This window comes from Plasmopara halstedii (assembly GCF_900000015.1).
Source record: "Plasmopara halstedii genome assembly, contig: Scaffold_2061, whole genome shotgun sequence".
Taxonomy (NCBI): domain Eukaryota; phylum Oomycota; class Peronosporomycetes; order Peronosporales; family Peronosporaceae; genus Plasmopara; species Plasmopara halstedii.
The window spans coordinates 980,895-1,005,707 of NW_020188969.1; the positions used below are offsets into that span (position 1 = coordinate 980,895).

The 24,813-nt window shown below is 45.1% G+C and overlaps 11 protein-coding genes across 11 annotated transcripts; 7 read left to right on the top strand and 4 right to left on the bottom strand.

The window, feature by feature from the left end:
• Positions 1-4,828: 4,828 nt before the first annotated feature.
• PHALS_02724 (Dynein assembly factor 3, C-terminal domain) lies at positions 4,829-7,051 on the bottom strand (the record flags this gene model as incomplete). The annotated part of the gene is made up of 10 exons (XM_024717162.1): positions 4,829-5,024; positions 5,092-5,282; positions 5,357-5,426; positions 5,493-5,620; positions 5,680-5,760; positions 5,829-5,993; positions 6,062-6,199; positions 6,262-6,347; positions 6,412-6,580; positions 6,638-7,051. The coding sequence occupies 10 exons, from the start codon at positions 7,049-7,051 to the stop codon at positions 4,829-4,831; spliced, it is 1,638 nt and encodes a 545-aa protein (XP_024582688.1).
• Positions 7,052-7,135: 84 nt separating this feature from the next.
• Positions 7,136-8,474, top strand: PHALS_02725 (Di-N-acetylchitobiase, putative; the record flags this gene model as incomplete). Its single annotated transcript, XM_024717163.1, has 3 exons — positions 7,136-7,411; positions 7,468-7,758; positions 7,836-8,474. 3 exons carry the CDS (start codon positions 7,136-7,138, stop codon positions 8,472-8,474), a joined length of 1,206 nt encoding a protein of 401 aa, XP_024582689.1.
• A 1,248-nt stretch (positions 8,475-9,722) lies between these two features.
• PHALS_02726 (RWP-RK domain) lies at positions 9,723-10,811 on the top strand (the record flags this gene model as incomplete). Its single annotated transcript, XM_024717164.1, has 1 exon — positions 9,723-10,811. The coding sequence occupies one exon, from the start codon at positions 9,723-9,725 to the stop codon at positions 10,809-10,811; it is 1,089 nt and encodes a 362-aa protein (XP_024582690.1).
• A 657-nt stretch (positions 10,812-11,468) lies between these two features.
• PHALS_02727 (Histone transcription regulator HIRA, WD repeat superfamily) lies at positions 11,469-15,737 on the bottom strand (the record flags this gene model as incomplete). Its single annotated transcript, XM_024717165.1, has 17 exons — positions 11,469-11,621; positions 11,684-11,765; positions 11,847-11,936; positions 12,000-12,181; positions 12,255-12,339; positions 12,403-12,554; positions 12,624-12,769; positions 12,834-13,013; positions 13,081-13,268; positions 13,336-13,943; positions 14,018-14,080; positions 14,159-14,430; positions 14,499-14,781; positions 14,849-15,024; positions 15,099-15,434; positions 15,543-15,630; positions 15,702-15,737. 17 exons carry the CDS (start codon positions 15,735-15,737, stop codon positions 11,469-11,471), a joined length of 3,120 nt encoding a protein of 1,039 aa, XP_024582691.1.
• Positions 15,738-17,165: 1,428 nt separating this feature from the next.
• On the top strand, positions 17,166-18,136 carry PHALS_02728 (Uncharacterized conserved protein; the record flags this gene model as incomplete). Its single annotated transcript, XM_024717166.1, has 7 exons — positions 17,166-17,232; positions 17,293-17,397; positions 17,463-17,583; positions 17,653-17,696; positions 17,773-17,855; positions 17,919-18,076; positions 18,130-18,136. The coding sequence occupies 7 exons, from the start codon at positions 17,166-17,168 to the stop codon at positions 18,134-18,136; spliced, it is 585 nt and encodes a 194-aa protein (XP_024582692.1).
• A 2-nt stretch (positions 18,137-18,138) lies between these two features.
• PHALS_14892 (uncharacterized protein) lies at positions 18,139-18,724 on the top strand. Its single transcript, XM_036407118.1, has one exon. The coding sequence runs from the start codon at positions 18,343-18,345 to the stop codon at positions 18,529-18,531; it is 189 nt and encodes a 62-aa protein (XP_036263375.1). The 5' UTR covers positions 18,139-18,342; the 3' UTR covers positions 18,532-18,724.
• PHALS_02729 (uncharacterized protein) lies at positions 18,724-20,168 on the top strand (the record flags this gene model as incomplete). The annotated part of the gene is made up of 9 exons (XM_024717169.1): positions 18,724-18,785; positions 18,847-18,864; positions 18,919-19,029; positions 19,089-19,223; positions 19,396-19,528; positions 19,597-19,651; positions 19,723-19,857; positions 19,922-19,989; positions 20,052-20,168. 9 exons carry the CDS (start codon positions 18,724-18,726, stop codon positions 20,166-20,168), a joined length of 834 nt encoding a protein of 277 aa, XP_024582694.1.
• Positions 20,169-20,235: 67 nt separating this feature from the next.
• On the top strand, positions 20,236-20,571 carry PHALS_02730 (uncharacterized protein; the record flags this gene model as incomplete). Its single annotated transcript, XM_024717170.1, has 1 exon — positions 20,236-20,571. One exon carries the CDS (start codon positions 20,236-20,238, stop codon positions 20,569-20,571), a length of 336 nt encoding a protein of 111 aa, XP_024582695.1.
• Positions 20,572-20,881: 310 nt separating this feature from the next.
• On the bottom strand, positions 20,882-21,518 carry PHALS_02731 (Ferredoxin; the record flags this gene model as incomplete). Its single annotated transcript, XM_024717171.1, has 2 exons — positions 20,882-21,341; positions 21,412-21,518. 2 exons carry the CDS (start codon positions 21,516-21,518, stop codon positions 20,882-20,884), a joined length of 567 nt encoding a protein of 188 aa, XP_024582696.1.
• Positions 21,519-21,620: 102 nt separating this feature from the next.
• Positions 21,621-23,505, top strand: PHALS_02732 (Transcription factor IIS, N-terminal; the record flags this gene model as incomplete). Its single annotated transcript, XM_024717172.1, has 5 exons — positions 21,621-22,268; positions 22,327-22,611; positions 22,674-22,766; positions 22,829-23,080; positions 23,158-23,505. The coding sequence occupies 5 exons, from the start codon at positions 21,621-21,623 to the stop codon at positions 23,503-23,505; spliced, it is 1,626 nt and encodes a 541-aa protein (XP_024582697.1).
• A 74-nt stretch (positions 23,506-23,579) lies between these two features.
• Positions 23,580-24,741, bottom strand: PHALS_02733 (uncharacterized protein; the record flags this gene model as incomplete). Its single annotated transcript, XM_024717173.1, has 3 exons — positions 23,580-24,040; positions 24,110-24,347; positions 24,418-24,741. The coding sequence occupies 3 exons, from the start codon at positions 24,739-24,741 to the stop codon at positions 23,580-23,582; spliced, it is 1,023 nt and encodes a 340-aa protein (XP_024582698.1).
• Positions 24,742-24,813: the final 72 nt, after the last annotated feature.

Genomic DNA, 24,813 nt, shown 5'->3' on the forward strand with positions numbered 1-24,813 from the left:
CTATATACTGGATTTGACCCTGTCGAAAATGTCGACCCACAAAACGTTCCACGTGATAGTGGACACCACCATTCTCGTCGAGAAGAGACAGCAGCGGACGATACCGACTGGGTCGATTACCCTCCAGTGACTCGCGATGCTTTTCGAGCTCTTGAGGACAAAGTCCGTCGCGGTCGGGACTCCGCTGAGCATCATACTGGGGCCGCATAACGCTGCGAGGAAGACCTAGAGCGCTTTGATCACGGTGTGCATTGGCTGCCTCATATTGAGGACTACCGCGGTCTGTCGAATCGGCGTCTAGCCGTCCAGCAGTCGAATACGTTCCTTCGTACGACGCCATACGTCGTTGGAAACGGAGTCTGCTGCATTCCGGGCTCGGAAACAGTTGCTAGTTCAGCTTCTGGGTGTTTGAGAGCCTTTTGGTGCCACCCCGGTGCCAGCGCTCCCGCGTTCATTTGCCATAAAACACCGGATGGGTGCGCATCATTCTCAGAAAGTTTAGCGTATACGCAAGGCTCGCTTGGCCACGACCCAAAAAGGCCCAATCAACTGTCAACAGATTCCTGTCGTAAGACTGCATGTGTAGGAACGTTTTTCGCATATAATGAGACTCCGACCTCAAATGTTTCCACGTTTTTGCTGCTTCTTCCATCTGTATATTCTTTCTGCGTGTCTTGGCTTTCAGCCATCACATCGCGAACGTGTCGTAGGACACATAGCCTGGTAGACAAGAAGTCATCGACTTCTTTATGAACAATGAGAGGGCTGACATCAGCTAGTCGTTCGGCTATCTCCCCCAACCAAGCCCTGAGCCATGGGATGGCGGCGTCAGCGGGACGAGAGGATTAACAAGCTCGTTCACATAGAACGGTGTGCAGCCGGTAGATGAATGTACCGCATTGTTCAGAGCAGACTCTACGAAAGGCAGCATGGATCTCCAGCGCTTCGGCGTCTCAGCGCAGATGCTGTGAAGAATGTCCTTAACGACGCGATTCACGCGCTCAGTCTGACCATCGGTCTGCGAATGGTCCGCTGTTGACATAGTCAACTTGGTGCCCAGCACCCTGAAAATTGAAAGCCAAAACCTCCCAGTGAACGATCGACAAACGGCGTCGCTGTAACCACACCGTCGATGGTGTCCGGCACTGCCGCAGGATGAGCCATCTTTCTCAAAAGGTCTACAAAGACCACCACACCCGTGTTGTCCGCCGAGTCCTCCGGTAGGCCAAATACAATGCCCATACTCATGGACTACCAGCACCTTGAGAATACAGGTAATCTGGCCAGCGGCGCCGCATTTGGGGAGGGGTTCACCCTCTGACAAACCTCACAATGTGCTCGTCCATTCGTACATCTTGGGCCATTAATAGTGGCAACTCACCGAGCTGTACGTCGTCTCACGGCCGAGATGACCACTGAGTGGAGTATCGTGGGCCTAATAGAGGATACGGTATCTCAATCCCTCGTCGTGAGGAACCACAATGCGTGGTGTAGTCGTATAATTGGTGCTATAATACAGCAACCCGTGTCATATCCGCATAATTTGCGCTACACTTGTTCAAGTAGTTGGCGAGGCCAAGCCACTTGTGCAAGCCCTTTTGGTTCTTTAAAATCGGCCAGTTTACAGTGGCTTCGACCTTAGCGAAATCCGCTCGAAGGTCACGCTTCCCAATAAAGCACCCTAAAAACGGAATTTCTTCCGCGTCAAATGTGTATTTGTCGGCATTAGCATACAGCTTATTCGTGCGCATGCACTCGAGCACCGCTCGCAAATAGACGATGTGGTTGTTCACATCTATCCTCCTGTGCCCCGAACGACTGTGGACGAAGATGTCGTCGAAGTATGTCTGTGCATACGCCTGATGGCGCCTAAACAATTGCGCCACAAGACGATTCAATGTTGCGGGAGCATTTGACAGCTCTTGGGTCATCACAAGCCACTCTCAGAGCATTTCGTTCGGAGTACTTACTGCTGTCAGCGGAATATTACTCGCTCTGATGAACAATTGGCAATAAACATTGAACAAGTCGAATGCGCTGTACTTTGTACAGCCAACCATATTGTTCTGGAGAACATTCTTCTTAGGAATCGGCGTTTGTACCGGAATGGTGGCAGCGTTTAACTAATTGAAAGCATGAGCGATCCGTTTGGCTTTCGGACACAAAATGTGGGTATCAAATAGGGAGACTCGCTTTCACGCACCATTCCTGCGCCGTACTTCGCACAGAAAACGGCTTCAGACGTCACACTTCTCCTTGGGCAAAGGCCATAGGCGTGTTACGCCGTATTTGGTTCTAGGTCAATCTCATGACGCACACCTCGGTTCGGAGGTAGGACCGACGGCGGGTCTTTGGAGACGACGTCTTAAAAAAAATTCCTCAACTAAAGGATAGTACGGACCCGAGAGATCCTACAGAATCGACGATCCACTTCGTGCTTTCAGCACCCTCTTGGTGTCCTTCAGCACAGCTTCATCCAGAAGTGACGACGAGTTAATCTCCTCATTTAATCGTATAATGACCACCTCGACTAAATTGCCTGCCTTCAAGGCTCTACCAAACTCATCGAAGGACATCTCTTTTAGTTCAAGAAGAGCATCGACCGCGAGAATAGCCTCGAGGGTGACGCCGCCGTCTTCCTCTCCCGTCATACCGTTGGCAAGGGTATATAGCTATGCGCTATCGTCTACGGTAGACACACCTTGGGTCAGGGTCGATGCCCTGCATTTTGCAAATGACATACGGCTTCGCCAACGCCTCTCTATAGAGGTTTTACGTCTCATCGAGACTAGTGGGAGCACGCACTCGGCGTCGTCCAGTGTCCCCACTCCCAGCCCCATCGGAGCCTTGATCTTATTAACAACATCCGACGAAGAGCTGCTATTTCCGCAATCTTCGTCCAGTGGACACGTGTCACTCCAAGCGCATCAGAAGGGCCTTGCTTATGATGCCTCGGACCCCGTCCAACCATGCCATTCTTGACATGCAGCAACTGCTTCGTAACGTAAGCAATGCTCAGTGAGTTACGTGCCACTCCACATGCATCACTGGGGCCTCACCCTCGATGCTTCGGCCCTCGGCCGAAGCATACCACTCTTAGCATGCAGCAACTGCTTCGTTATTTGGGCAGTGCTCAGTGGGCTACGTGATACCCCCACATTCAAGCCGCTAGCTATGCCCGGAACTCCTGTCAGATACACCTTCGGAGGTTACAACTCGGATACTCCGGCATTAACCGTCTCGGTCCAGTGCCCGCGCCAATAGCGCTTCTGCTTCCTACCAGCGTAGTTCATGACTCACCAAAGCTCCATCAGGAGATGTGCGCGTAGTGCCTTAGGTCTTCGACCTCCAGTCAATCCATGGTTCATGGTATTCCAACCATGCCATACCTAGGATCAGGTCATACCTTGCACCCGAGTCTAAGACTAAGCAGTTTTCCACGCTATCGAAGTCAGGAAACTTGACACCGGGACCCTCGGCATAGTGGCACAATACCACGTCGATAACCGAACAGTAACAGTGTCACTCAACCGCGCTTCCAGCGCCTCCTAAATTATTCCAAGAATTTAATATTTTGAATATTAAGTTTACTTTTATCAATTTTAACTTTCTTTTTTATCTTTTGGTTTAATTAAACAAGCATACAGCTGACTTCCTTCGATCGTGAAGCGTTGATCATAATTGCTCAACGCACCAGAATCGATAAGAGTATTGCATGGTTTCTTAAAACCCTTCACGGTCGCCTTTAAGAACCAGTAAGCCCGGCTTGCACACACGTTCCGTGTTCAAAAGCACGGAGCTCTTCGGGGCTGGGCCCTGCCACCCTCTACCTTTTTGAGGCTCAACAGAACGCAGTTCTTCCCCAGTTGAGCGCCACGCGCCTACTTTTTTTATCTCTTCGCGACAAACTAGACTGGTTAGAAGCAAGGCGAACCTTTACGCACCTTGCGCAGGGTACAACCACTTCGAAGGTGACGGGTCTCCCCACAGACAAAACACCGTCGGGTGTTTACACTTTACAAGAACCAACACGAGTGCAGCGGATTGCGATCCGCTGCCCTTATAGCCTTTACCCAAGGACATTGGATCTTCTGTTCAAAGTTTAACCTGTTTTTAATTGTTTTAGTTGCAACAGAATCTAAAACCCTAGGTTTTTCTTATTTATTTTGTAGTACTTAATTAAATAGAAATACTTAATTAATATATCAGTGTGCATTACTACTGGCAATCCTGTCTTCTTGTTACGGTGCAGCCACACCTCTGTGTGATTACACCTACCTAATCCGGTTGCACCATTTTGTGCGACCCGCCACTTTCATACAATGATACGTGTAACCTCAACTTTAGTAGATCGAGAACAGTCTGAGTCAGATATTCATACACAAGAGCAAGGCATGGTGATGAAAACGGACGAAAGTCAGGGCGAAATTACAGACTGATCATTCCGTCACCCTGTTATGGGTTAGCCATCATACCTCCTCCAGATGCTAAATCCCTTGCCCCTTACCATTTCTAATCCGAGTAGTTTTCGTGGGCAGATGCGGCTTCGTATGCTTAAACGATTGAAGCTACCACTAGAGTATCACATGAAAATATTAAATTGACTAACTATTGATACACCTTATCGTAATCACCAACAATAATTGGATTTCTATAGTCAAATTTGGCACGAAAATTATTCAGTACGATAACCGAAAGGCAGAATAACAACGACACATTTCTTTCAAACTGATCAATTTACAACAAATATTCGACCAACTTAGAGGCAATCGTCTAGGACCTAGACTTCATGAGATACAAGCTAAATTTTATGTCGAATAATGATCCCCTAACTTCGCTCACTACTACAACTTCCCGATGCTTGGTAGCTAAATCGCAACACTGAATTATTGATCAGATTCATATCTTCACAGGAAGGGTCGGTTTTGCAGCCAAACATGGGTTGCAATGAATGGCTCGCAGTCCATGTTTGTACCTTTGTCACATAGAGAGCTTTTTGCTCTGCATTGAGAGGCAGCATAAAACTATAAGTTATACAAATTTATCAAGGTCAGCGTTATGAATAAACATCATTAAGAAGGTCATGCTTACGTAGAAGACTCGATGTCAACTGTCGCACCGGTTCTTAACGTGTTCGATATCGTTGCGGTCGCTTGTTTCTGAGCATCTTCGGAAGGTTGGAGAGAATGGCAAAGATGCGACGAGATGAATACGTATTCAAAAAAGTCGGCATAGCGCTTTTTTGTGAATAGCTCGTCTAAATTTCCTGAGAGTGGCACGACCTGCAATTGATATATGACGTACAACGTTAAACGAAAAGCAGCATTCGATACCACGAATTGAAACGAGTAAACACCTTCACGCCTTGCAACATTTTCTTCATACTCTTTGGACAACGTTCTCCTGACTCTTGCCCGCAATGTTTTCTTCAAGGCAACAAGTAGAACAATCAGTATTTCAGTTTGGTGGTCTGTTGATGGCACATTTTGTACTTAAAATTATCTTTTGATAAGTTGACCTCCTCATCCAGCTCTTCAACTCGAGATATATCTTCGTCACTTGATGTTGTACCAGCTTGCGTATTTTCTGCGCCGCCAATTCCACTAAAGATATCGTGCTCCTGGAAAGAATGTTCTTGATGTTAACAGATGGAAAGAGGACAATTAACTCCTGGATTACCTTTTCCATCTGATACATTTTTCCTGTCTCGATCTCATACAGATACGACAGAATATTGTACACGGCAACTTCAACTGTATTCTAGAGTGGCAGTGTGAGTAGTCATAAGTTTCATTTTATCTTCACACCCGTGTTGACGATACACATACGTGGCGATTTTGCTCGACCCCAGTGCCCTTGTTGTGAACTTCAAATAGTTGTTCCACGAATCTGTTGGGCTTCTCGCAATACACCCCAAACGAAATGTATGGGCTCATGATAATATCTGTCCACAAGCCTCTACACAGTACAGAGCCGTGATGCCTTTTCTTTGCCTAATTTTGATAAATTTATCTACCGTTGACCATTATTGTCAATAACTTTGTCCTTTCAATAACTATACCTCGATGTATGCTGCCATTGTGCGATTTGGCATGGTATATGTTTGGTCACCAAACTCGAATGCCACACCTGTGTTTCTCCAATCACGGTACTGGCGAATGTGAATCAAACTACCATTCTCAATTTTTCTTAGTTTCATCTATTGGACAGAGCAGTAAACGCATTAAGGGTTGTTACAACAAGCTGTTTTTTTTAACCTACCGTGTAATCCCAGTCAATGAGATTGTCGCGGTAGTCGAATCGAGTTTCGTAATAATGGCGAAGACGATGATCTCGGAGTGAGTTTACTTATGTCCAAACACACAGCAAATGAAATGCAGCTTTCACAAGTCAATTGTGTCCAGGCCTTACCGTCAAATTTTACGCTTTGAAACCAACTTCGAAAAGAGTCAATGAGTTCGTCATGAGTTCGCATTTTTAGATGAGAGAGGTCAACTAGACCCGCCAATGGGCCGCGGTCATTGTAGACAAAATCAATCAAAAGCTTTGCTTGATCTTCAATGTATGCACAAGTCTTCTTCTACAGCATTATATTATATCATTCGCTGCTGTAAGGAATTCAGTTTTCAAGACGTACTTGTACGCAGGTATTGCCAAATATTTCCAGAAACAAGTTGCTACGCTGACGCAACGGGAGATTTGTATCAAGCGCTATTTGAATTAATAATAAATCGCGTGACAGCGTCTCAATAGCCGTTTCAAATATGTAAATGTGCACCGGTCGGTTTTTCAAAGATGGTTGCCATCGAGATCGACGCGAGATTGTCGCTAAGATGTGGCGCACGTCTCCAGGTCCCGCTAGCAGCACATTTATAGGTTGAGAGGATACTTTCTCCTGCTTGTTGTCAATATTCGAAATGGCCATGGCATAAGTCGAGCTTTCGTCCTGATATCTCTCTGATAAGCCACTACACACATCATAAGCGGGTGAGAACCCCCACATGTTAACAACGCCCATGCTCATCATGAGTGCGCTATTAGTTCGAGCCATCTTCACCGAAGAGACGTAAAAGGGCGGCTAAAAGATACCTTGGTTGGTACACAGTACCAAATCTACTCAAACTCGTATTTCTAAATGCAGTGGCCTCTTCTAGTTGTGGCTGTAGGGTCTCTAGTGACGCCGAAAGGCGCCGTACGCTCAATTCCGATACACTACACGAAAAACCTTTCTACCGAATTTCTAGCACAGGAGGAACGTGTGTATCTTGACAAGTGTCCGTGTAATGACAGCGGCTATGTCTCGAAATCGCTCTGTCTTCCCGTAGATTTTGCCGGCAAGAAGCCTCGAAAGGAGGTATTCGCCTTCTCTGTCGCGACAAATGATAGCTGGAAGCACTATGATTGGGATCAGGTACGAATGGTTTTATTTGCTAGTCTTTTTATTAAGTAAGGTTTTTGCGCAACTAGCTTACTACAGTAGCCTGGAATGAAGACAAGAATTTGCTGTGCCACGCCCATAGCAAGGGGGTGAAAGTTGTGGTTAAACATAACTTTGACGATATGAATCAACTTTGCAACATCAGTGCAAGACAGGAATGGGTCCAGGCTACGTACTACAAGATTGTAAAAAACTATGCGGATGGCGTTAATATTGACACGGAGAAGCCATCGCAAGGTGCAACGTCTCACTGCCTTGGATTGCTTGTCAACGAGCTTCGTCAAGAGCTGAAAAAGCATGCTCTTACGAAGAATGCACAGGTCCTGTTAGTGTCTGATATTTATTACATTTGCGTCACCACTGATATCATCCTCCGCTCTCTACTTCGTCTATTTAGATAACCTTTGACGTCCCGTGGGCCCCTCGTGGTGTAGATGGTCGCTACTATCCATGGCGTGATCTTGCCACCGCTGTAGACTTTTTGTTTGTCATGTCGTACGATATGCGTAGTCAAGTCTTTGACACGTGTGTCGGGGGTGCCAACTCACCGTTGGCCCTAGTGAAGCAAGGGCTGCAAGAATTTATACTCGCATACGATATCGTACCAAACAAACTGGTTTTAGGAGTTCCTTGGTATGGCTACCAATACTCATGCATACACAAACAGCAAAGCGCAGCGTCAAATTACGATGCTTTGTGCCAAATCCAACAAATTCCCTTTCTTGGTGCCCCTTGCAGTGATGCAGCCGGTGAACAAATTGACTATGGAAATATCCGACGTTTGATTAAAGAAAATGGGCTCGTCGAGCAATGGGACATGATGACGCTCTCTCCATTCGTGTGGCTTTCAACGCAAGAGGGTGGGCAATCGCAGATTTGGTTCGACAACCCACGCAGTCTCGAGGAGAAATATTCGATTGTACGTGACCTCGGTTTGCGCGGCGTGGGTATGTGGAATGCAGACTCGTTGGACTACAGCGCAGCTGATGATTCTAAGGCCATGTGGAGCTCGTTGGCTGCGGCATTTAAGGCGTAAAAGCACAATTTAACGGATAGTTTCTTATCCTTCCGTAAATGTAAAGACATGTCCCGCATAATTTTTAAAAAAGAGTTTCCATATTTCTATAGACGTACGTCACAAGATAGAGTGCAGACTGCAAGCGAAATAACGGCCGAATCATTCAAGAAATGTGACAAAAAACACGCACGATAGCTTGTACAACCAATTTATAGAAATTCTGATTAGAACTTACAAGTTTGCCCAACAAGAATGCTGGATGAGTAATGATAACTTCAAGCATAATTTGCATCAATCCTATACGCTTTCAATTAAGCATGACTACAAGTTCGCACAGTCCAGCTGTGGGACTTTTTTTGTAGTCACTGTCGTTTCTTGCTGCACAGCTTCCCTCGTTTCACGCTGTAAGATGGCGCAGATTACGACTCGGACCCAACCGCGAGCCATTTTTTATAAACGATTCGTCAACCTATTGATCTACTGCTTTGCAAAGGCACATCCGTAAACTCGTCCGCGATGATGTTCTGAGCGGATCCTCGAAACTCCTTACAATCGCTCAATTTAGCTTTCGCATTATCGAGCAACGTTTGGTTCTTTTTTCGGCTTGTTCAGTGCGAGGTGTAGCAAAAATCTCTTTTACCCAAGCATTTGCTTACCTTAAGTACATTGTTGAGCTCACCACAATAGGTCGTGCGATAAAATCAATCGCTTAAATAAACGGAGCCTTTCAAGTAGAAAAAAAACCGCCAGGTCTGTGCGATGACCGTTATTTTGACTGGCACTAAACGTTTCAGGGAAAAAAGATTCGTTGGATAGCGGTTTCAACCTTTTAGCTGCAAGTGGTTGGTTAATTATGATCATATAACTTCTTACTCATTGGCAAAATCATGATAGTTTTGAGAGGTGCGCGTTGAACAAAGGATGCCGTCGGTGTTATCATTTACACTAGTGTAGCAATCTATCGACTTGGCGGTACAACATTGCTTGATTATCAAAACTCAGAAAAATGTACAGGTATAATGGCATGCTACGATCTGTATGACGATATGGGTTATTCCCATTACATAGATCATGAAAGGGCGTAGGGTGATGGGCGGCTGACGAGAAAGATCCTTCCCTAGCTTAGAAATAAATATCTCGCGTCGTTTCCATCGCTAGAAGCTCGGTTTCTAATCAAGGGCAAGCTCTGGCACTGATCTTCCATTTCCAAATTTACCAACAGTCGCCCAAAACGAGGTGCCCTCAACGCCAACCGCACTCGACAATATGGAGACAGAACTGCCAGCCACACCCACGCCCATTGACTCAAGATGCATAAATCTCAACTTTCAATCACCCACTGCTGACAAGGCGCAGCATACGTTGCGCATGCAAGTGGCCACTCACAACTTTAAGAAACGCGCTGCCTGCGATTCGCCCGTGGCCTCTGACGACTCAGCATCGCCTCTTCCTGTGACCTCGTGTAACTTCACAGCACTAAGTCGCCACTTCCACCTACCACTTAAGGTGGCGGCTGAGAAATTTGGTGTTCGTGCTACAGCTTTTAAGAAGCGCTGTCGTGCTATTGGAATTCGCCACTGGCCATATCGCAAAGTGCGAAGTCTGAAGCGCTCGCTACAGGAGCTCGAGCAGTGTCAACAACAAGCTCAAGACGGCTCAGGTCCCCCACTTTCAGAGAAACAGCTGCGCCAGTTTGCAGGCTATCAAAGCCAGCTCAAACGCCTTCTGTCACCCGAGACATACGGAATTGACCCCTTTGGCCAATTGCTGCCTGCTCACTTTTTCCACAGTGATGTTGCTGACGAAAGCAATACTCCGGATGATCACGATTCGGACGAGGATTCATGCGGATCCCAGAGCCCACGACCTAGCGTCGAACATCTTGTACGCAGGACCAAGGCACGTAAGCATCTATTCACGGACTCTCCTTCCTCAACCTCCTCACCACATCGCGAAAATATGTTTTTTGGCAACCCCATGAATTTAAGCGCAGCTGTCGGTTACAGCCGTGCGCAATATGGCCAAACAGGCTTAACTTCTGCGCAAGTAGGCTTTACCTTTGACAGCATGTACGACCCTTTTGGCGAGCTCAGCACGTCTAACATGGATTCCTATGGAGAGAATGACCATCCATCATGCGGTTATTCTCTCGACATCGTCTCGTGCGACTTCTTTCCGTTGCAACCGTCGCCTACTATGGCCGCACGAAAAGCTAGTGCGATGGCTCAACAAGCATTTGCAAGTTGCCATACGAAATCAGACGAGGCTTATGCTGCGATCGCGCCTACCGGGGTTGATGGCTTAGAAGACGATATTTTTCGCCACATTTCGCCAGAATATGGTTGTCTTGTTTAGACCGAATTACCCTAGTGCATCTGTTGCTTGTTCTCAATTCGCATTACACTTAAATTATTCTGATCGTTATCGAGATATAAATAGAAGAGCCTGAACTCATAGTAATCGTCGATGGCAAGAAATTTTTTGATTGAGATAATTAAATATGATGCTTCTCACCTTAGATGGATGCCCTGATACAATTTGAAAAGAACTTGTGTATAGAGACATAAATGACCTAGCGTTCCTCGAAGTTTGAAGAAGTTTGAATTAATCTATCATTATGCATATGGGTACATTATAGATAAACCGAAGCTTTCTAGCAATGTGATCGGCTTGTCGTTAGTAGCAAATAGTCGTTAATCGTAGCCAAAACAATATTTCCATTCTCGAAAAAATGGAAGCAGTGATTTGGTTTTTACTAACAGGTATCTTGAGAATTGTATCAAAATAAATTTTCATCATATTGTCTGTACTTATCATAGCTTCTTCAGGTTAGCTCGTCACAGGATACACATGTAGTACTAATCAGGAAGCTTTATTGAAATGAATTTCCAGCATTTGAAGCCAATCTAATGATACGACTCGTCATCAGAAAGTTCCAAATATAAAACAAAACAAATGTAATCCATTTAGTCTTCGAAGATGTAGATCCAAACAACTATCAAACCATCACTGCTAAAAAGCATCATCCCCGCCTTCTTCTGCTTTCTCTCGACCTTCGATCTCACTAAGCATGAGCTGGTACTTGGTCACCACGCGCTGCATCGCCCGATTTGCCGCAATTGTTGGCAAAATCTGTGACTTCAATACGTCCCGTTTAAAAAGGTCCTGGATTCAGTATCAGTCCTGAAAACCATTTTCGCTGCTAAAGGCAATAAAGAATATCGTACCAGAACCATTGGATCCCACGTGCTATTCATACCTGAGTATTTTTCCTTTCCATTTGTCTGAGTCAATAATGATGAAGACGAGCTGACATTATAACATAAGGTCAGTATCGTATTGCAAAAACTGTCTGCATCCACTACATTAAATGCAACAACACACACATACGCGGAGAATGGGCCCATCATTTCAGCGCAAAGATCGTCCAACCTATTGACATCTTCGTCATGCGTGAGAAATCTTGCATACGCCTGAATCCTATATCGAATTGAATTATTCAAATGAGACCGATCATGAATAGATGTAATTTTTGCATTTTACCAGTATCGATACTCTGTTGCACTTTTAAGGACGACAGCAACAGCGACTTGGTGCTCCAAATGTGAGCGCGTCACATTACGTTGCATTAGCGGATCTGACATCCCCGACAAAACTGCTGAAACAACTCCTCTCTGCATTCGACCGTAGCCAGACGCGTTTTGCAACCGCCGCAGTGGTCCGATCTGACAACCAGTATGAATGTAAACATTTCAAACAACTTGCTGGTCAAACCAAATCTCTAGTTTGCATACGTACGGGAATAGTTTTCAGTGTGACGGCATCGGTGTGTAAAGCAGATGCAAAATCTGAAAACACAAAGCTATCGTCCGCAACTCGCATCCTACATCACATTGGATTGAATACTACATTCTTCCTTTCGAAATAACAAATTCGTCGTCCATACCATGATGACATTTCAGTATCGAATGTGTATGAAATTAAGCTAGAACTGCTTTTCACTTCAGAGTTAGACTCTGCAAATGTAATCAACGGTATTCCTCTATTTGTCACCCGACAGCGAAGTAGCGTCAGCTTTCGATGGTCTTCTGGCAAATTCTGAAATGTGTTATACAATAAAAGTCGAGTTAGAGTTTTTCCTTTATAAGATTTAGTACAACAACGCACATTTGCAATTGGTTCAATCGAGCTTGAAAGTACGAGCTTGCGCTTGGCAAGATTCCAGATTTTGAGATCACCAGTGACCAAAATTACCAGCAAATATGCCGACATGCCCACACTGCACTCCATCACTGATATGGAACTGCCCAAGGCTGGAAAAGAAAAGAAGGTCGTCAAATCGAGTGCATTTTAAGGCAATACTTGTAATTTACATACCAATACACGGAAATAGCCGCCGCCCACTGCTGCTAAGAGCAAGTATGTCGCCATTGCTTAAACCTAGCACACAGTAGCTTGCATTTCCCACAACGCACACGACTCGCTCAAAAATGCGGTCTATCCACTTAATTTCGCTGCCTTCAGAGCACTTGACGGTTGAATAAACCGGGCCTAATTCTGTAACATATTCCGTCGAGGAAGACTGTCAAGAGCAGTTGGTAAACTCAACAGATTTTTCTTGCACCTATATATTTTTCTTGTGAATTCTTCACATTGTGAACGGTAACTTCAATAATTGCTTTCGAAGATCCGCTTCCATTGGTTTCATTCGAGCTTTTGTTGGCAACATCTGTGCTTGTATTTATTTCCACAGAAAATTGCAGTCGTACTTGAAAACTCGGTAGCAGCTGATTTCCCTTTGTCATGCCGCCTCTACGAACGACCGATATAAACGCGCAATTATTATCATCACTGCATGAAGTTCAAATTACCAACGAACATTTCATTGAGAACTTTTGGTGGTCGAGTAGCAACTTCTCTTGTTTTTGCAACGCTTGGAATGTAAACTGGTGCACGCTCACTATCTCGCTTTCTCTTAAGAAAACCACCATTAACTCCCTGAATCTCTACTTCGGCGTTTGATGTCTTATGTTGCGTATCATTTGACGCCAATGTGGCCGATTTTTCACCAAATTTGGTCGTCTCAAGTGGCACAAAGCTCGTCTCAAGAGATGCACTTACCTCCATTTCTTCCAGTTCATTGGTCACCGGTATCCGCATACGTGTACACAATGAACTATCATCCGACGATTTTGGGGACATAATTGTCGGACCCAAGATGTTGCGAATGTTATTTTGTGATGAAGCTGAATTGGTGACTGGAATATTTCCCCCAACTTGAACAAGCTCTGGCATAATCCGTTTGATATCACTTGCATTTGTCGCTGAACCATTGTCCGTACGCTTTGTGATTAATGGCTCTGTTCTAATTTTCTTTTTCTTCTTTGGAATGAGGGTATTTGTTATGTTCGAGTAAATCGGAGTCACACTTGTACCATCACTGAGACCACCAGCCAAATTTGTAGAGAACGCAGACTTTTCTTCTAACTGGGAAGAATATTGGCAATATTTATATTGTCAAAAAAACTATCTCACAAAATTAGCTGGAAATCAAAACAAACCTGTAGTTGAATTGGATTCTCCACCAATGTCGATGCAAGCGTAATACCGGCTCGCGATCCGTACTTATAGCATACACATGAAGTGGCATGTGGGAGTTAATTGTTATATCTTACAACATATTGAACGCTGCAAAATCATACTTTTGCCTGGAGAAGCTTGCTCTGCTGCGTATCGGAAATTGGAGTACCAATCTCATCATCTGTAAACTGAAAGCAGCAGATGGATCCATCGAGTGAGCATGCGAGAAGAAGTGACTGAGAGCTTGACCATGCAAGGTCTGTAACTGACGAGTCGAAACAATCCTTGATCACTGCTAGTGGTCGAGCTAAATGTGCCAGCCAGATGCTAACAGTCGCGTCTTCACCACCCACTGCACAACACGCAAATTCCTTATCAGGGTCTATCTTTGAAACTGCCCATAACAAAAGTTCATGTCGATTAGCATTATATCATATATTGAATTAGGAGCGGTCGACGCACCAAGTAATTTGGGATTAAATCGAGCGCTGGTCACAACACTTTGATGTCCGACAAACTTAAGGTCATTTGTCCAGGTTCCACGATTAAGTAGTGATGCGATATTTTTCTTAGAGCTGAAAGCATGTGTAGCACAAAGAACAGAGCCATCAGGAGACCACGAAAGCCGACGAAAGTGCGACGTGGAGGCACATCCCTCGAAAGGTTCTGTCACCACGTCAGCCTGCTGCCAGTTGGCAACTTTCCATAATCGCACGGTCTTATCCTCACCAGCACTCGATAAATACTGCAGCAAGCATATTTTGTCAGGCCTTCGACTTCTTGTAAATAGCCCAGTTTTGCTGATAAAATACCTTGCCAACTGGATCCCATGCAACACCCTTAACCCAGCTATTGTGTCCTGTAAGAGTTTGCAGCGGCTGCGTCATCACCTCACTTACTGCACCCACATCCCAAATTAATACGGTGTTGTCAATACTGCAGGTCGCTAGCATCCGATCGTCGGGTGACCATGCTATATCAGCTACATCTGCAGCATAAAGCGAAAATCACTATTGTCAGCGTTACGAAAAGTGCATACAATAAGCGAGTGTCTAGTCTCACCCATCGTGTGCCGTTCGAGCGTGGAGCAGCGCACCCAATTCTGCTTGTTGGGTTTAGCGTTTGATCCGAAAGGAACAGCGGCTGAAGCGCCGGATTGTAGCTCATATAAAAGAACAAGCTGGTCGTCTGAGCCCGAAGCCAAGTAGCGACCGTGGCCCGCCCAACGCACGCAATTTACGGCTTGTTGATGGTTCGCTAGCGTAGCCAGCAGCTCAAAGGTAGAAATGCCTCCATTTGAAGGTGTTTTTAACGACCATACTTTGACTGTATTGTCTCCACCAGCCGTTGCAAAAATTTGAAGCGTTGGATGCGCGTCCACGCCATAAATGGCGCACACTGTGTAATATGTCAAGTTCAACAGATTAGAGTGTAGCTAGCATCAAATTGACAGCGCTGCAAACTTGACGACAAGGATAAGCTTATAAACATTTATAAAAAACGCACCGGTGCCGGACGAATTCTCGTGCTTGACGTTCTCGGGTTTTTCCAGTAGCATATCCGGCGGGACACTTTTAGTGTTTGTTAGCCTTTGCTATTGCATATAGTGTTTGATAAGTTAGCATTGACGTTGTTATTGGGGCAAAAAGCGACAGCTACACTGACATTGAGTCTAGTAATTGTACTCAAGTAGCAAAGCATTCTCTCTCCATGGTTAATTTTCTGATGACGTGGGCATACGGCATCAGATGCAATAATTGAGTTTTGGATTGGTGACGAATCGTCACCAGGCAAATTTTAATCTTGCTGCAAATGTCTACACAAGACACCAACTAAATTGAATCGACCTATGCATGCAGGAACGTGTTTTTTCGATTTCAAGATTCATTATATGTACATGAGATGACTTGAAACACATTTTTTGTTTCGAACTGAGTACTTTGCGCTGTTGCAGTGTTTAGATGCTGACTAAGTACATGCAGCTTCTCGATCGCAAGATTTTTTAGGGTCTGTTACAACATCTGGGTTACGATCCACGCGTGTACATTTCATTTGTGGATTATAAATGCTGCAACTGTAGCTTTAGTCACGATCACGGAGTGTAACCTAAACTACCTCGATTTGATTTTGACGTATTCCTTAGATATGATGAATCGAGCTTTCCCGCACCTGGGGCTCAAAAGAATGTTCTAGGAATGTTCCCAATCATAAATTACGGTAGGGAAAATAGGAAAATAATTGCTGCTGATCAGCTCACAATTTCCGCATGATAGCGCGAATAATTCTACCACTGCATCAGAAACATATTCACACTACGAAATGTTAAGGGTTGTACTTCTGGAAGGATCAAACTACGCAGTAGCTTTTCCATTTTCCCCGCAATACTCTCCATGCGAGAATCTGTTATAGTATGTGTGCACCTTGTCCGCTTCAAGCTGGAGAGCGTATGTTGCAATTCCTGCATCGCTTAAATATCGCACTGATGCTGATCTGATTGCAATCAGGCATCGTATTCTTCACACGTCGAAGAGGTGGACTTTCAGGCCCCATCTTGCTCAGTGTCCGATAGGTTTTGGTCAATCGTCGAACGCGTCGCTGACGTTGGCATGAAATGGGTGCTTCGCATTGTGGTGGGAGCGACATTGTCGAGAATATTTGATTGATCATTGACGCGAACCATTTTGTTGATTTGATCTGCGTTTGTAAAGACCTGAGAGATGCACATGCTTTCTTCGCAGCTTTTATACACCAAAAAAATATTAATTTATTGAGTGAAACTTTAGCTGATATAGGGTAATCAGACAAGTTTGGTGTAAGTAGTGATCTTAAACGATACACAAATAGTATTGGCTGACGTGGCGTCATTTGATATGTGTATCAAATGACATACAATTTAACCCCAAAGAAACGCGTCTCCAGCTAATTTTTTCTTTGTGCAAAAACACTTCAAGCATCAGGTCCTTAGAGCTGTCAGATTGAGCTTCTGCTTGGCCAATAAGAACACAAGTTCGTGTATGTGAATTTTGGATTTTGGATTTGCCACTTTTATGCAGAGCACATTAAATGTTGCATCAATAATTCCTTTAAAAATTAGCTAGTATTACCGGAAGAGCGCAATATAAAAGAAACATGAGCCCTCGCACTGCCGTGATGCTAAACATTTACGACCTTGTTGAAGCCAACGACATCATGGCGCGTGGGTTTATCTGCCAATAGTACTTACTACAGGGGTTAACCTTTCGCTTGAATACTTCAGCGCTGGGCCTTGGCATTTATCATAGTGGCGTTGAAATTGCCGGAGAGGAATTTTCCTACGCGAGTGGTGCCGGTATTTTTTCCACAAGTCCCAGACAAGCACCCGGTACCATTCAGTGTTTTCCTTTTGTTTTGTGAGATTCGAGTGAAGCAATGATATACTTTTCCTAGGCGCCAAGTTTCGTGAGTCTATAAACATGGGCGTTTTTGAGGGAAGTCCACACGAAGCCCATCGTTTGGCTTACTCACTGAGTACAGACTTTGAAGGGACTACTTACAATTTGTTTTCAAAGTACGAGTTATCAGCACTTTTGATGGCCAGAGATAGAGAAAATTAAGCTTAAATGTGGCTGCCCGACAGAAACTGCAACACGTATGCAGACGCCCTATGCCAATTGCTGCTACGTAAGCCCATTCCATCCTACATAAATCGTGCGGCCTACCTCGGCTCATTTCTGAGCTGCCTCATGCCTTCGGAAAGATTGGACCAAGCGCCAGTGGCTCCGTCACAAGCTACCATTGAACCGTCGCGACGCACCAACTTCAATTACATCCCATTTGCAGGCATGTTTCAAGATCTTAAACGTCAAATTCTTTTACTCACTGATATGCTTGCTATCAGTACAGGTTCCGGTCAAGCAGCTGGCGGTTCTGCAACCGCTCCATTGTCTTCTGATACGTCGACGTTGGTGGATCGACGCGAAAAACTTCGTTCGGCAGTGCTGCGACGAATGGATAAGCAAGGACTTTAGTCTTTCTTCCTTGAGTTTGATGTGTACAGCCAGGTAGTTCGTGGCATGATTTGAGCAGCACAGGAATTATAACATGTTCTACTTAGTCTGTGAAGAGGCAGTCATCGTCAATGTGATTGAGAGCCTATATTACCACCGGTTCAATTTTTGTCTTACTAGGTTGTGCGTTCTTGAGTACTATGAGATACGTAGACGTATCCGGAAAATGATGCCTACACGCAAGAAAAACACATATGTGATTTGCAAAGCTGTGGCACATCTCGCATTTGCAAGAAGGCTAAGAAACTTTTTGTACGCCTATGGTGATGCTCATCTCACCAACCGAACTTGTGCTGCATGGAATAGCCGAAAGGGAGACCTTTTCTACGCGCCAACAAAAAAATGATTTTTATGTTTTCAAAGATCATTGCCACCGGGATCACGAATATCCATCGGCTTTGCTTGTGGTGGTTGGACAGTCTGGCGAGGCAAGTCAGCGTTGCTCGTAAACTGGGCGGAGAAGCGGCGCCGTTCGATTTCTGGCGAGCAAGAGTTGATCTACCAGCACGACTGTGGCTGTTCTTTTGATAACGTTTAACTATCGTCGTTTTTGTTTCGATTAATGAGTGAGCTGAAAACTTGCACGATTTTGAGCTTCCTCGCGAGCAATAGGAAAAGAAGTTGAAATCTGCTTTCACCCGATGCTTAGAGGCACGACTGGGGAAAGAAAGCACAAGTTAGAATCATATTCCAGGCGAAAGCGGTACAGAATAGGGCAGCGTAGTTCTGGTATCTTTAATTGATTTTGTGCGCCTTGTGAGCAGCATAATTCTGGTGCTATGGTATCGGCTGTTTCAAAATTGAAGATGGGAGGAATCTATATTTTGGCTTTCAAGCAAATTTCCCTGCCGGCATTCGTACGATGGCTTCAGCGACCCAATAAATTCAAGCAGCCATTTAAACTGTTGTACGGAAACCACTCGTCTGCCAGTCGTTTATGATAAAGAGTGCGTCAAGTCCTTCTGCTTTGTGCTGCTAATCTTGCTCTGACACACTAAATGCACAGTGGCGATCTTATTATCGATGCTAAGCAACCAGCGCATGACAAGAATCTCACACAATATGTGACCTCCGCCGACGTAATGCTGCTTACCTGCTTGTGGAACCACTTGACAAAGATTCCTGCTGGGCAGTTCCATCGGTGCGAATGCTTGGAGTAATATCAAAGCAATCTGACAGCTCTCTTTTGGCTGTGTAAGCATACGAGCTAAAATTGTTTAGTATTATGGATGCCTAGCTGTGAGTGCATGCGAAAGTTCTAACCCGCTCTAAATGAGGCTATTGCTAATTGGTCTTGAGCTTTTTGGTCCAAGCGAAAATGATCAATACCGACACTGGTTAGACCAAGCATCGAAAAGTACCAAGAAAACTCCGTTGACGAAACAGTGGAATGTGATACTTCTAAAAGATTTATTTGCTGAGCTTCAGGAGCGTACAGTGATCTTAGTAATTCTCAATGAGTCATCAATATGATAGCCAGCAAAAATTAGCTCCAGGTGCACGAAAATTCTCAGTGCTACAATATCGAAAACATGTCCGTCGAGCAGTCTAAAAAGCCGATAACAAATAGTAAGTCTGCAAGTCATGATTGAGCAACGCTCACTACTTATCCGTCATACCCTGTCACCTCTTGCTGTAAGGTTGTCTGAGTACGTCTCTAACGTACCAGTGTTTCACAAACTATTTGTTTGTCCCGACTGATACCTTACGATTTTGCAACCTCCAAGTTATCAGTATGGATGTAAAAGATCAAATAGAGGCAAAAATCTTTTGCTGTACGATATTAGTCATAATCTTCTTATGATCAGCTTCGCAGCTGTTACTATCGTAAGCTTGCAGTATATTTCGAAGCCATGGAGATATGCCAGCGCCGAGTTGACGAACTGCCCGTACAGCAAGGGCGCCATGTGGGGCGTATTACAAAATTCTCTTATGACCATGACAAGAGGCTCTTTTGCGGTTAAGATAGCACCTGGAGCTGGAAAGACGGCTACACTCTGTCACACTTGTCTACAAGAAATTGTGGGCGGCAGAATTCAGCAGCAAGCTGCGCAATGGATTTGCAGCACTTGAAAAACACGACTAATGATGACTTCGCGACCAAACAATAGAATCTCCCTTGACTTTTTTTTCGAGCGTTGGATAAGTTGATGATGTTCAGCTCAGTGAGAAGGGAGGACAATCGGGCAGAGCTGCGCGTGCTTGAGAACCGCGAAAAGTTGAAGTTTTTGCAGACTCACTTTTTTGTAAACCTCGAACTCAGTGCCAGGGTGATGCGTCATTTGAGGCCGGCGCGGCTGGGTGTGGCGTCAGTCCGTCAGGTAAACGCAGGGGATTTAGTCACCTCAATTGAGAAAACTGTGCGAGTCGTAAGCGAGGACGATGCCCATCTCCAAACTGCATCAAGCCCTAATTTTCGCCACAAGCAATTCTCGAACAGCCGTTACCACAGATTTGGAGGAGTTTTCGTTGGATTCACGCAGCGATAATGACAAGATGCGTTTCAACACTCGACCTACACGCATTGTTAAACCCAAAATGAATCCGTGGGCTGACCACATATAATCGTATTAGCTCGCCGTGAAAAGGTCACAAATTTCCATACTAATTTGACAGTCAAGACATCAGGAACAGTACTTAACAACATAAAAATTGTAAAGAAGGAAGAGTCCAAATAACAGCAAAATAATACACAAAAGTCACTGCGTCAAATACAATTCGTTACCATGCACTCTTCTTACCTAGCCAATACTCATCGCCTGCGATATGTATTGACGTAGCATCCCTTCTTGCTCTGACTTAGGCATGCTGCTCATCATCATACGACTCGTAATCATCCTCGTCGTACTCGTGATCGTATCTGTATTCTTCGACGGGCGGGGATTCAGGAACGGCCACAACAAGTCCGTCCAGTTCCTTGTGCAGCACAATCTCCGTGCCTAGACGCGAATTTGCAGAGCGGTCCTCAGCTGGAACATACGTATCAATAATGTGCCGCTCCTGATTGTTGGCAGGCTGAAGTTTGGAAATCCATTCATTGGACACAATAACATGCGACTGAGGCGATGTAGAGCCTTCACCAAACAGCGACTCGGTATAGTAGTCATCGCGGTAAGCGTCGTACATGCCGCCACCACCCATCGAATCATCCTTGACGTAATCAACATTGTTTACCTCACAAGCCTCACGAAGCGTCTGCCCGACGCGGCCCTTAACCACGTGACGGTTGCCCTCGTAGTCCACGAGCACAACATTTACCCTGAAAATTCCAACGGGAAATCATACGTTTTTTACTCGCTTAATTGTTTAAAACATGATGTGACACGCACACTTTTTCAGCCACGGTCAGCGCGGAGGATTCAAATGGAAGCCCACCGATAAAGCGGCGGCTCGCTAGACGCGACAACGCAGATGATCGAAGAGCGAGGGTTAGCATAATTTGGAGTGGTGTTTTAGCCACAAAAGAAGGGGATTTTAATTGGTCGAAAATATGTGAGGTAAACTCTACATACTTATTGCCTTCAATTTGGCTCGACCCATGGCGGGGGGCATGTACACCAAGATGACGTCCACAGGCTCATCACTCATTGTGAACTCGCGTACGATTTCCAGGGAGTTAGAAGCTAAGATAGCAGCGGCTATTGCGGACGTTATTACGTCTCATGATGTGTCTAAATTGACTACAAAGCTCGTGCGTCAAGCCGTGGAAAAGGAGGTGCGCGTAAGTCTCACAAATCACAAGGACGTGCTTAAGCGTTTGATGCATCAAGAGCTGCGCAAGCATAAAGCAAAGAAAATTGCGAAGCGTGCGGTGATAGAGCCTTGGAAGAATACTTTAAGGCGTGAGAGCATCACTAAGGGCCTCAACTGCATCTACCAGATGCTTTGCGATACCTCGAGCTTTCCGGACTGGGGGCTGCATGCCATTCAGTCGCTATATGATTTGCAAGCGGTGGAAAAAGGCGATGTGCTACGTCGGTCAACGCTCTACGCCAGACTTACTGGCGCTTTGTGGCTCAAGGCTGATCGACATGCTGATTGGGCTGTTGGCACCGTCCCTACTCCCACTCAGCTCATTAATGCAATAACTGCTGTTTATATCGTGGAGCGATTAGGTATCTCACATTCAAGGCGAGTTGAATTGTTGGACTTGTGTGATCAATCACCTGCTATCTATGGTGCTAAGGTAAGTGAGACAAATTAAGGTAAACACGCAGACGCTTAGATATTAACGTGCTGTATAGGAGCTTCTCGGTTGGAATCCCGCAGAAATTTCTCCACAGATGGACAAAAAGAGTGGAATATCCCTATACGAGCACATGACAAGGGCACTAATGCTGTGGCATTACGCATTTGCGCTAGGGATCTCGATTGGATTCACTTTACCTCAGCTTCTGAAACACTTGGGGTCAATATACCCGTATAAGGGCCCGGAAGATCTTTCGATCCAAGAGTACGAAGATCAGGTGCACTTCGTCACGACTCTTATCTTCGTACTGACGAACCATGGACGTCTGCGCTGCGAAATTGTACGAAATACATCATTTAAAAATCTTTTAGACTGTACTAAAACATTTTTTGGTGACTGCAGGAACTTCTACCTCATGAATATTTCTTTTTGCGCCATCATCTTGTCTATCACCTGGCGCAACAAGATGTGGCTTTGCTTAGTGAAATCATGAGGGTAAACTTTTAGGGCACGTAATTGACTTGTCATGGACTCGCCTTAAAATAAGCTGTGTGTAGGCTTTGAGGTGTTTTGAAGGCTCGAACGATCTTGTACCAATGCGCCGGGGAATGGCCTTCTTGCTGTTGTCTCAACGAGAGGATGGGTCTTGGCCGAGTGGAGATACACAAGATCTCAATCTGCGCTACTTTTCAACCATGCAAGCGCTTTGGGCTTTATGTGAGCCGAAGCGAATAGGATTTGCACCTGCGTTTATTGAAGCAACTCCTATCTTAGAGCTTCACTTGAACGCGGAAACTAAAAATTTTGATGTAAGTGAGGCATTGTACTTGGGAAGTGAAGGCCGTAAGTTTTGATATGTTCTGTTCGACTCTACGTTCTTGAGCAGAACAATTCCATGGAAATTTCTAAGGATCCTACAAAGGATGCAAAGAATGCTAATGCTGTTTCTGAAGTGGCTGTGGCAACAGCAGCTGCTCCGTCCAAAGACGAAGACGTGGCAACGCGCGTAGTATTCATACAAGGTTTACTCAATCAAAATGGCAACGTAAAAAGCGTCTCTGCTGCTCTCGCCACACATGTGATGAGCACACTCGCAGACATGGTGCTTACAGTAGACATCTTGAAGAGTACTGGTGTCGGACGTACTATTAACAAATTACGCAAGCACTCCACACCCTCTGTTGCTAAGGCAGCCACACAACTTGTGGCAAAATGGAAAAAAGATTTGTTGTAGACATCCGTTTAAGCTTAACACGATTAGATTATTCATCTTTTGATCCTTTTTTTGTCTGAACGGCTATCGCCCGGTTACCAGGGGCTAATGTCTGCTAGCATTTTCTTCGCAGTTTTCCATGCTGCATTTGGGGGCTTTGGTCGCTGTCCAGCTCCATCAAAGGACCCATAATGCGTGTCCTCTTCCAGAATCAACGATTCCTCCAGCTCGTCTGACGTGTGTCCCAATCGCGGAGAAAAGTTCATTGATGACGGCACGCAAAATTGGCCAGTCAATGGATCACTAGTGCTTATCCGTCCGTGTTCTATCAACTTTTCCCGGAAGCAATCTGTTTTGTCACGAGCTTCAAATACTCTTCGTCGCGTCGTTGAAGCAGGAGATAATTTATTGTCAGGTGGTCGATTGGCCACAAAATATACCGAAAACAGAAAACAGCTCATAGCGACTCCGAACGCGACCACTAACTCGACGCACATAATGATAGAGAGGTTACGATGATCAATGGGTGGCGTGTCTGGACTAGGTGGTGGGATCGCTATTCAAACACAAGTACCACATCTACGTCAAATATCATATTTCGCTCACGATCGTCTCGTAAACACACCTTCTGGTAGCAAAATGTTGAGCAGAGTGGCAGCAGCCAAAGTTGATCCTTTATAGCTATCATCAAAGGCTTGAATTGGTTCAGCATCGCGAGAATAATAAGCGAGCGTCAGAGCCGTAGGTGCAAGATCCTGCTCTGCTGCAGACCATGAAAGAGACGACTGCGCATATGCAGCTGCCTTACAAATCATCTCCCTCGTCTTGTTGCGTACGTAATCGGCCAAACCCGGGAACTTGTTCTAAGCATCACAATACTATTAGCATTTTAAGGACGCACTGAAAAAATCGATCAACATTGACATTACACACCCTCACAAAGTTCCGCTGTAGAAAGTAATTGTATAGTATCCACGTCGAGATTGCAGGGCGATCACTCATCAAACTTAAGTCATCTCCAGAGCATGCAAGAAATGAAGCTGGGTATTGAGTGCAATAGAACGAGAAAGAACCAGGCTCCGCTAAAAAATGTTTCATCGAGCGCATCTTCTTGTCATCGTCCAGATTTACAGCGTACCCAGGTAGAAAGCCGCGAAGAGAGTGAAAAGAACTCCAAGACAATTCGCTGGAGTCTGCAAAAAAATCTGTCGACGTGTTCCACAACCCAAGAAGGGCTTTTTCAAGCCCTTGGGCCATTGTCCGCAGTTCATTTAAGTCGTCCAAAAGTTCTTTCTGAGTCAAGACAAAGTCTGTGCACACGGACGAGTG

Excerpts from the sequence above, each read along its gene's own strand:
- PHALS_14892 (XM_036407118.1), top strand. The coding sequence starts at position 18,343 with ATGGTGATGCTCATCTCACCAACCGAACTTGTGCTGCATGGAATAGCC.